Genomic DNA, 10,435 nt, shown 5'->3' with positions numbered 1-10,435 from the left:
TCTTTCCTGCCATGGCAGGGGGTCGGACTAGATGATCTACTCAGGTCTCTTCCAACCCTAGAAACTATGAAACAGCAGGTCCTTTGGCCTCGCTCAGCCCAGGCACAAGGGGCAGCCCAGGCTGTGGCACATGCAGCTGGTCCTGCTGCTCCCGGGTCCACAGCAGGCCTGGGGCAGCACAGCAGCTGGACTCATTTCCTGGCAGCCCCAGTAGCAATGGCTCCTTCCAACTGCCGCTGCCAGTCTCTGCTGCCACTGCCGGACCCACCCCCACTGCCTGGGCTCCCTGGCCTGCCCAACCTGCACCTCTGCCAGGGTTGCTGGACTGAGCAGGGGGGGTAGCGTATCCATGGAGACTGACTGGGACTCCTGTGGTCAGGATTCTCACAACAGGGCAGATGGGAGGGGCCAGGAGTGGACAGGGAGCATCGTCTAGGAGTGGGATGGGCAGGCAGGGGACGAAGCCAGGATCACAGGGTGGTGACAATGTGGGGCTGTGCTGGAAATGGATCAGAGCTCTGCTCCAGGCTCGGGCCCCATGCTGTCACTGCTCTGTGATTCCAGCCCTGCGCACCTGTCCCACTCCCTGCCTGCCCATGGCCTCATCCCATCCATCTGGCCACATGTACTCTGCCTATCTGCTCTGGAAGCAAGTCCAGCTACCACACAGCCCTAGCCCTGCTGCACTTCTGGGGGTGGTGGGACTGGCCTTATGTGCCATGGCCCAGGGTGCCTCCTGTGCCTGAGCTGAATGGGCTGGAGGGCCACTAAGAGAGTTTTAGTGAGCTACTGTGTATGTCAGGGAGGAAGCTGTGCTGACTTGGCTCACCAACAGCTCACCAATACTCCCTAAGTGGCCCTCCAGCCCAAATAATTGCCCCGCCATGTAGTAAACCAGGGGAGAATTCGTTGCAATTCATTCCTTTCAGGATAGGAGGTGTGTATCTCATGCTATTTCTGTTCTTAGCGTCTGGTAACAAATAAGGAATACATTATGGTTAGGCTACCTAGATCAAATCCCTTGAATATTTTAAAATGTGCAGCCTGCTGAGCATGCTCAACAGGGAGGTAAAGGGTAAACTTTGCTATATAAATCCAAACTGTGCCAAAAATTGCAGTTTCATGGCTATGTAAGTGCTGCTTAAATGCATAAAAATGAATAGGTTTTTAGCCCCCAATTCCATATACAGTCAAACACACTTTTCACTAGGAAATACAGCTGGCAAAGGTATATGACGTCTGAGTCTTTCCATGCTGCCTGATCTCTTTGCTGTATAGGTGATGCTTTGAATCACACACTCTTGCTGTAGTCCTCAGTCAATGCCACTATGTTTTATGCACATAATAATACAGTGCAATAATAATTCCATCTGGACTGTAGCAACTAGATCTTTATTAAATGCACTGTGTTCTGTGCTGCCATTTGTAACCCTGTAGCCCACTGTGCTCAGTGCTGTTGCTCACTCCCCAAGCGTACAGAGCTTCTTGGAAGCTTATAGGTGTCACCTTCCAAATTATCCCGCCTACAACTCCCATTCCAACCTGCAGGTTGTTATCAAGACAACCAAGATTAACTGGATATGAATTCCTTGCATCATGGCACCATTCTCAGATGCATGATACTACAGTAACATTTTTCAAAGTCCTATTTTTCATGTGCAGTAGTGTAAGGCAGATATTGATAAAATCAAATCAACTGAATCAAGGTAATATGGCTTTCATTTTACAGCAGCCAAATCTCCAGCTGTTTTCATAGAATCAATGTGTCGGAAGAGACCTAGACAGATCATCTAGTCCAACCCCCTGCCACGGGCAGAAAGGAGCACTGGGGGTGGCAGGGGTCATAAGACCCCAGCCAGATGCCTATCCAGTCTCCTCTTGAAGACTTCCAGGGAAGGTGAGAGCACCACCTCTCTGAGAAGCCCATTCCAGGCTCTGGCCACCCTTACAGTGAAGTAGTTCTTCCTAATATCTAACCTAAACCTATCCTCCCTCAACTTGTGGCCATTGTTCCTGGTGACTCCAAGGGGGGCCCTGGTGAACAGACTTTCCCTGAGTCCCTGTTGGTGGCCCCTGATAAGATTGTAGGCAGCCACAAGATCCCCCCTCAGTCTCCTCTTGCGGAGACTGAAGAGATTCAGGTCCCTCAGCCTCTCCTCACAGGGCTGGCCATGGAGGCCCACAACCATACGAGCGGCCCTCCTCTGGACCCTCACCAGAACTGGACACAGTACTCCAGCTGTGGCCTGACCAGCGCTGCATTGAGGGGGAGCAAGATCTCTCTGGACCTGTTAGTGATGCCCCTGTTGATGTATGACAGGGTGTGGTTGGCTCTGCCTATTTTAAATTAGTATAGTTTGATTGCAGTCACCACCTAAAGATACAGCCAAAATATTTAGTTAGCAGTAGAACATATTTTCTCAAATTCTCTTACTTCAATAAGGATTTCCTTTAATTAACAATCAGTTTTTTCAACTGACAATCATTTTAAGGCCTACTGTAGAAACAGTTTCAGTAAGAGCAAAATTACCTGTATACAGAAATGTGTTTGTATGTCCCCCAACAACAATATCCACTCCTCTCACTTTTTGAGCAATTTGTTGGTCCACCAAAAAGCCAGAGTGTCCTAGTGCAATAATTTTGTTCACTCCCAAATTGATAAGTTTGTCCACTTGTGGTTGCAATGCTTCAATTTCATCTTCAAACATGATATCATCTCCTAAAAAACAGATATTTATTAATGCTTAGAGAAGTAAGAAAAGAACCCCCTAAGATAATTTATTAGTGGTGGCTGGATTCAGTAGTGCAATGGAGGCCTCCAAAGTAAAGGTACATTTATCAGTACATATCAGATAAGCACCGATATAAGGAAAACTGACATTATCAGCAATTGACTTTTTTGGCTGAAATGGCTGATAATGTTGCCGATAAATGCCCTGTGCATAGATCACCAGGAGCGCAGCCCACCAGTGAGAAGAGCAGTGTCAGGTTGGTAGGTCTGTTGTAGGGGAAAGGGAGGGAATGGGTGTGGGGGGACAGATCGAGGCCCCCACGGTGAAGAAGGAAGGGAGAGAGTGGGGCTGGGGCAGGGAAAAGGGCAGGTGCTGGCCAGCCATGGCAGGGCACAGGATGGGATAGCGCCATGAGTGGCTCCTCTGGGGGACACGGGGGGAGCAGCTCCCGCCTCTACACACACTCCGAGAATGCATGTGGGCACGTGCCCCTGGATCTGTGAGCAGAGCAAGGGTGGGCTGCTACTGCAGGCTGGGGCCAGGGTTATGCTGGGCTCTTTCTGGCGGTGGGTGGGGCTGGGGCTGCAGGCAATCCTGGAGTGGCTGCAGCCACTTCCTGTAGCCCTGCTCCCTGCAACCCCAGGACAAGATGCTCGCAGCTCTGTCCTGTGCCCTGCCCTGCCCTGGTTGGGCAGCGCCCACCACTGCCTGAGCCCCAGCCCCACTCCCACCCTCACTGCAGAGGCCTCGATCTGGCCCCCCACCACACCCCTTCCGTCCCCCAGCCCATTCCCCCACAACAGACTTTTCAGCCACTTACCTACTCTCCAAGCTGCTGGGTTGTATATCAGTGATCAGATTGGTATCAGCTAAAAAAATTCTATTGGTACACCCCTACTTCAAAGAAAAGTACCAGCTGGCTGCTGGCTACAGGCTACTCTTTAAGGTTTCCTTTGCTCATTGTTTCCACCTGTTTATGTTGGCAGCCTTATGTACAAAGAATATTGCTGGATGACAATGGGAACATGAGGATGGAGTGTTTCAATGGGCTTATAATTTATTAAAGTATTCTAACAGCAGTTTTAGACTGCAGAAGTGACAACAAACAGTACCGGTAGCACAGAAGGCATACTGATAATAGATAGTAACCTTGTAACGTGAAGTTGTCTGGATATCTAAACTCTTCAGAGGTTCCTGTTCAGAGGAAGTCCTGGAACATTACTTGATTTTTTGGTAACTATGGTGAGTTCCTAGAAGAAACTACTAGGAATAAATCAGCGCTATGTAGGCACAATGTAGAATTCAGAGTCACGCTGAATCTTATTTTATAAGTTAGGGAACTGGAAGGACTTCACATTACGGAAGATTGCTGGATCTAGTCCATTTTTAAAAATGCTTGGACTATTCTTGCAATACTAGAAGAAAGCATACCTGGATTTGAAAGAAAAGAAGTCTCCTTTGTGGTATAGCCAACAATTCCAATTTTTTCTGAACCCACATTTACTATTTTGTAAGGTAGGATATATCCAGTGATGTTGCTTGCTATTGTTTTTTTTGCCTTAATGTTGGCACTCAGGATAGGAAAAGTCACATTTTTAAGTAACGGATTCAATAATCCATCCAACCCATTATCAAACTCGTGGTTCCCCAAGGCCTAAATGAAAAACAAAGAGAAAAATTATGTTAGATTCCATCTCAAAATTACTATTAATGCTCTCTCACAAGTAACATACTGGGCATGCTCTACCAAACTTTGTTTGACAGAACAACAATATTTTGTTCTGGAGTGACAACATCCTGTCATGTTCTGAATAAAGTTCTGTTGTTTCTCACTAACACAAGCATGCTATATATAATTCTTATCTTTTCTTCTGTTTCTTCTCTTATAGACCTTCTCCCCTTCCCTTCTGCTTTTTCTATTGATCTCATTACTTATGCTAGTGCCTGGAATCAAGCAAAAGCACCAAGCCAGATGCTTTGATTGAGGTGATAAGTGTGTAGCAGAACGTGCAGATTCAAAAACGTGAATGCTCCTGCTGTGATAATTATGACTAGAGATGGCCCAGTAGGGAGATAGGATGGATGTCAAAACTACTGAACATCTCTCTGCAGGTACAAAGCTTGATTGGTCAATGTGAAGAAGCTTCAAACTCCTTTAAACGGGGGTTGGTAAGACTAAAGTTAACATGCAACAGTGGGGATACTCAAACAACGCAAATATCACATGCAAATGCGGAGGAAACTTCCAGACTAATGAATGCCAACTGGTCTGCCCACATATTGGAGAGTCATGCACCAATAAGGACCTTGCTAAGGCTACAGGATCAAGCAATGATCAAGATCAAGCAAATGTGCCCATTTTTTAACTTAAATTTGAACACGATGATATCCTACTTTGGCATGTTTGCTGTGGACAAAAATCAAATTCTAATATTGGCATAAAACAGGGTAGGAGCATCTGTATCTTTATATTCTTAAAACAGTACCAAGAATAAAGAATACTAATACACACCCTGGATGACTCTGGGTATGTCTACACTGTCTCAGCCTGTGCTAGAAAGCACTACTGAGAAAACACACCCCCATCACCTTACTCATGATCCATGCACACCAAATGCTGGAAAAAAACACAAATGTAGCTTCCATGAGCACTAATAAACATGTAAGACATGGAGTGCAACAGAACTGGTTGTACTCTGTGCAGGCACCAATAGTCCCTGCTTTACATGTTTTCATTCATTGGTGGGCCCAGAATAAAAGCAAGGGTGTTTTCATGACAATGCTCCCTAGAATGGCTGGAAGTGATGTAGACATGCACTTTGTCTCTGAACTGGAGGGAACAGAGCTAGGAAAACCAGGCTGTCACTTTCTGTTCAAAGACAAGAATGCAAGCAACATGTTTATTTTGTATTTGGAAAGTACAGTGATTTCATTAATAAATGTCAGAGTAGTAATAGTACAGTATGTTATCTTTAAATGTAAGATGTGCTTTAAAAGAGCAGAAAATTCACGTACAGACTGTGGTTCTTAATGTACTGACTGATATTTTGGTAAACTTTATTTGCATTACAACATTATATAGCCAAGTATTGCCAGAAAAAAAGCAATATGGTATATACCAGTATAAATAAAAATAATTTATTTGTATTTCATACCCCTACATTCTTAAAACCATACCAAGAATGAAGAGTATGATCTATGAAAGTCAACAGCAGAATTACCCTGGCAGTCAGTGAATTAATGGTCCTTCTTCCCCCAACCCTTTCTCTGGAAAGCTAGTATCAATGTTTCATCAGTCAGTACAGAACACTGTATATACTTGCTCTACTCAGCTGAAGCATTCCCGTGTATTTTGGGAAATGCTGTTCCAGTCTACCATAAACTTCTGGCAAGCTTTCAGTCCTGAGAGAGATCATACCAAACCTACACAGAAAAGAACTATAGTTACTTCACATTCCCGCTGCTTTAGACTCTACTTGTATTGCAGGTGCCTTTAATGAAGACTGAATTTTGCAAAATAAAATGCAAAAGAACACTTACAAATCTAAAAGAATGCACTTTGGCTGCCAGCCATATACTATACGGATCTCTCTATCGCAGTGGTTTTCAACCTTTTTTCATTTACAGCCTCCTGAAACACTTCAAATGGAGGTGCAGACCCCTTTGGAAATATTGAAGGAGGTGTGGACCCCTTTGAATTGTAAGTGTGAATATTCACATACTGCTGATTGATCATAGTCATCTTTTGCCCCTTAGGCATAGTCTGTGGACCACCGTTTGATGGCAGCAGAAGAAAAAAAAGGTATTTAATTTTTTTTGCTTGTTATGGGGAAAAAAATCCTTATAGACCAAATAAAGGTCTAGATCAGCATGGTAAAATAAGAATGCACATTTCTATCACCATTCAAGACACTGTGACCTCTCAACACTTTGAGGTCTGCAGGCAGAACTGGAAGGACTTGAAAGACAATCCTTTATTCAAATGTGGTGCAGATGTGGGAGGATATGCAAGAATAGGGAAGGGCACAACAACAAAAATCCCCAAGCCATATTCCCTTGCTCTGGCTTTCCCAATCACCATGCAAGTTCCTAGCTCCAATGCATGCCCAATAATTTTCTTGTGCTGCTCCAACTTCTCCCTAGGCTCTCCTGCCTGTACCCTAGAACAATATCCTGGACCTAAGGCTCTCCCCCTCCCCCTACTAAAGCCCCTCTTCAGGTCCAACAGGGCTCGGGAAACTGCCATGGCAGAACATGCAGTGTGGAATGGGGCATAACGTTCCTCAGATCCCAACCATGCCTTTGATACGTTAACATCTTCCAAGGATGAGAAATGTCTTCAAAACAAGACCACTGGGAACAAAGCATGAAGAACCAAGGAGCAGCACACACCCACAGTTCCACACACATATTTCCCAGAAAGGTTAGGCAAGGAAATACATGAAGCCTGCCTAAATTCTTTCCAACTGGGAGGGGCAGCTTGCCGACCTCTCTCTTTCTCTCTTGAGTCTTCCCTGAAGTCTTACCCCAGTTCCCCCTCTCCCTTTCTACCATTGTATTCAAATCACTATCTCCATTTTAAACACTGTTTTTTAAAGGATGTCTCGCACATCCTTTCACAGCATCTGTTGAAGTAAGCTCCAGCTCTCAGAAAGTTTGTGCTATTTATGCATCTCATTTAGTTAGCTTATAAGGTGCAAATTTACCCTGCCTCCTGCTTAATTTCAGACTGACAGGGCTAACTATGCGTCTCCTCTCTGAATGTCAACAACTTTCTTCACTGACACCCTGTGGGCAACTTCCCTCTGTTCACCCCAAGCCACCTCTCTCTCACTGGTTTGTTAGATCAGCCCTACAGGTTTTTTGATCTATCTTTTCCCAGTCTCTGCAAATCAGCCCTCTCTGCGGGGATTCCAGGCACTGGGAAATTGTGTTCAAGATGCTCTTATCTAAGCTATTGTTTTATCCTTCCTTTACACACAAAGGATCCAACTATAACAATCTCTTTCAAGCCCTTTCAAGGCTGCCTGTGATTTAACTCTATGCATTCAGCAGAGCAAACCTGGGAATGAAGGAGTGCAGCCTGATACATGATAGTCACAATGCAACACCAAACCTTATGCATCAGTGGGTGTGTCTACACATACACGAATGCATCATTACTATGGCACAGTTAAGTTTAGTACCTCTAACAGGAGGTACTCACTAAATGTGCAGTAGCTGACGCATTAGCAAAGGCACACTCTTTTCCTGACGTTCAATGCGCAGCAAACTAATTCTACTGCACATTAGTACATTAGCACAGCTTTTGCCGTGATGCACGAATGTGCAGTAGAATTAGACCTCTGTGCATTAAGTGTCTCGTGTAGATGCACCCAGTTAGTTTAAAAACAAACTAGCTAACAAAACTAATAACAAGAGAAAGTTCGTTTCCACACAGCATGAATCAGAACTTCTTTGACCTTCAATACTGCAGGTGGCAAGTTGGAGAGGCCCAGTGGAAAAAACCCTGGTTGTACCCAGTTCCCTCTCCCTTTCAGCATCCACTCCCCGCCCTTGTGTGACAAAGGAGATCGGGCAAGATGACCTGTGATCTGGCTCAGTAAATGCCAGCTCTTATGATGATGCACCACACCATCTGCAACTTCCTTTTCAAAATCCTAGATCCACCCAGGCCCTCTGCAGATCTGATTCAGTGCAAATTGTCCCTGCCTGACTTCAGCCTAACAGGGAAGTCATGCAGCATGTAATGAAAGTTTGAGATTCACTGCCACCAGATGCTGTGGAAGCTGACAGTTTAGACGGATTCAAAAAAGGACTGGCTGGACAAATTCTTGGAAAAAATGCACATCAATAGCTGTTGAACATAGGAATGAGGGCTACAGCCTCCGAGTGGGAACTTCCTAAATCTTAAATGCTGGAGGCTACAAGTGAGTGAAGAACAGGAAAAAAACCCTGGTCATAGCCTTTTCACTCTCCCTTCCAGCATCCACTCTTTGCCAATGTGTGACAAGCATTTTAACATGCCGTTCCAGAACAGAGGCCAAAGCCCACGAAGTAGACCTATAAGCCCCACTTGATGAGGGGGGCCACTGGCATATTTATGACATGGGCATATTTGATTGGCATTAAAACCATGCACCATCAAGTAAAGCTAAAAGACCTCCGTAATCTGAGGGGGCACTAAGTACACATCAAGTGATTACAGGGGGCAACTAAAGAAAAAAAACAGGGAACTGAGGGGTAAAGTTTATAAACAAGTGCACCAAGAGCTGGGGGGGACACTGCGTGACTCAGGCCTATTTAACACATATCGGTAGTATGGGCCTTCCACCCACAAAGCAACAGTTACCCAACAGCTGCTTCTGTTAGCAGCGGCGGATATGTGCCAACTCAATTTGTGGAACAAATAAGAAAAACAGGGAAAGAAGTGAGAGTCAAAGGTTCAAAACGAGTACACCAAGAGGGGACACTGAGCAGAGCACACCAGCCATCGAATGAGTCCAAAGAGCCAGTGGACACAGCCCGGTGAAACCGCACAGAGACAGGAACAGACAAGGAACAGGAAAGCTGCCCTGTGTTCCCCGAGGTTCTCCTGGCCACAGCCTCCTTCCTGCTGAGATAAGTGGCAAGCTTGGCTGAGGCCAGGAATATCCCCGTGACACACCTATTTGTTGCTTAGGGACCCTGAGCCAGTGCCCACAAGGAAATGCTACAGGTCTCCCTTAGAAACGGAAGCCACTAGCCAGGCAATAACTGAATGCTTGAGACAACTAAAGATAAAGTAGGGGCAGGAGTTATGGTCGAAGGTTTTAAATTAGCGTGCCAGTAGCAGAGCACGCCCAACAGCCCACGCATGAGTCCAAGGAGCCAGTGGATGCTGCCCAGCAAAACTCTACCCAGAGACAGGAATGGACGAAGGACAGGAAAGAGGCCCCACAGTCCCCGGGGTCCTCCCAGCCACAGCCTTCTTCGCAGCGGGATGGATGGCGAGCTTGGCTAGGGCCAGGAGGATCCACGTGCCACAGAAGACTAGGCAAGACGGAGCTGGGTCTGACCCAGCAAAAGGCACTTCTGCTCCAGCCCCTGGCTCCATCTGCAGCTGAACACGGGCTCTGACCCGCCTCAAACAGGCCGGGGACGGCGCTTTCCGCGCAGCCGTTCCCTCCTGGCCACCGGCACGGCCCGGCGGGCACAGTGGCCACTGTGTGGGGCCTTCAAGTGGGGCAACGGGTTGTTGTTTTTTTAAAGGAAAATTGTGCTTGTCCCAAGTCAAATCAATTCCAAATCCGTGAGTCATTCAAGAGCCATATCTGGTCCTACTACCTGCAAACTTCCTCCACTGCAGATGTTTCCAAATCCTCTGGCAGGCGTCCTGCATGCAGTGCAGACCCCGGCCCAGAGGCCTGGGGCTCGGGTGCCCCCACGGAGTTTCGGCTGCCCCCCGCTGTACGGAGCAAGCTGGGAACAACTCTCCCGTTTCCAGAAACCTGGTGTAAAGCCACGATCTTCCATGGGGAAGTGAAGGCCGGAGGCTACCTACGCCTTACCGGGGTCCGGGTACCACGCCCTGCCAAGACAGAGGTCTTCCCCTGCAGCTAGGAAAGCCACCTTAGTGGTCCCGGTGTTTCCCCTGCCGGCAAGCGGGACTCCAGCCGCGTGGGACCCTGCCTGCCGGCCCCAGAGCCGGGCTAAACCCAGAC

At 46.8% G+C, this 10,435-nt stretch overlaps 1 protein-coding gene across 1 annotated transcript in view; it reads right to left on the bottom strand.

Annotated features, from left to right (window-relative positions):
* Positions 1-10,435, bottom strand: part of NT5E (5'-nucleotidase ecto) — an 82,417-nt gene that overhangs the window by 30,540 nt on the left and 41,442 nt on the right. The window contains exons 2-3 of the mRNA XM_019538171.1: positions 4,164-4,386; positions 2,531-2,719 (exon numbers count right to left, since the gene is read on the bottom strand). Coding sequence (XP_019393716.1) covers positions 2,531-2,719; positions 4,164-4,386 — 412 coding nt within the window. The remainder of the gene's footprint in view (positions 1-2,530; positions 2,720-4,163; positions 4,387-10,435) is intronic.

This window comes from Crocodylus porosus, unplaced genomic scaffold (assembly GCF_001723895.1).
Source record: "Crocodylus porosus isolate Cpor-Errol unplaced genomic scaffold, CroPor_comp1, whole genome shotgun sequence".
Lineage (NCBI taxonomy): Eukaryota > Metazoa > Chordata > Crocodylia > Crocodylidae > Crocodylus > Crocodylus porosus.
The sequence above is the reverse complement of the archived record's forward strand: the minus strand, read 5'-3'. Positions and strand labels throughout refer to the sequence as shown.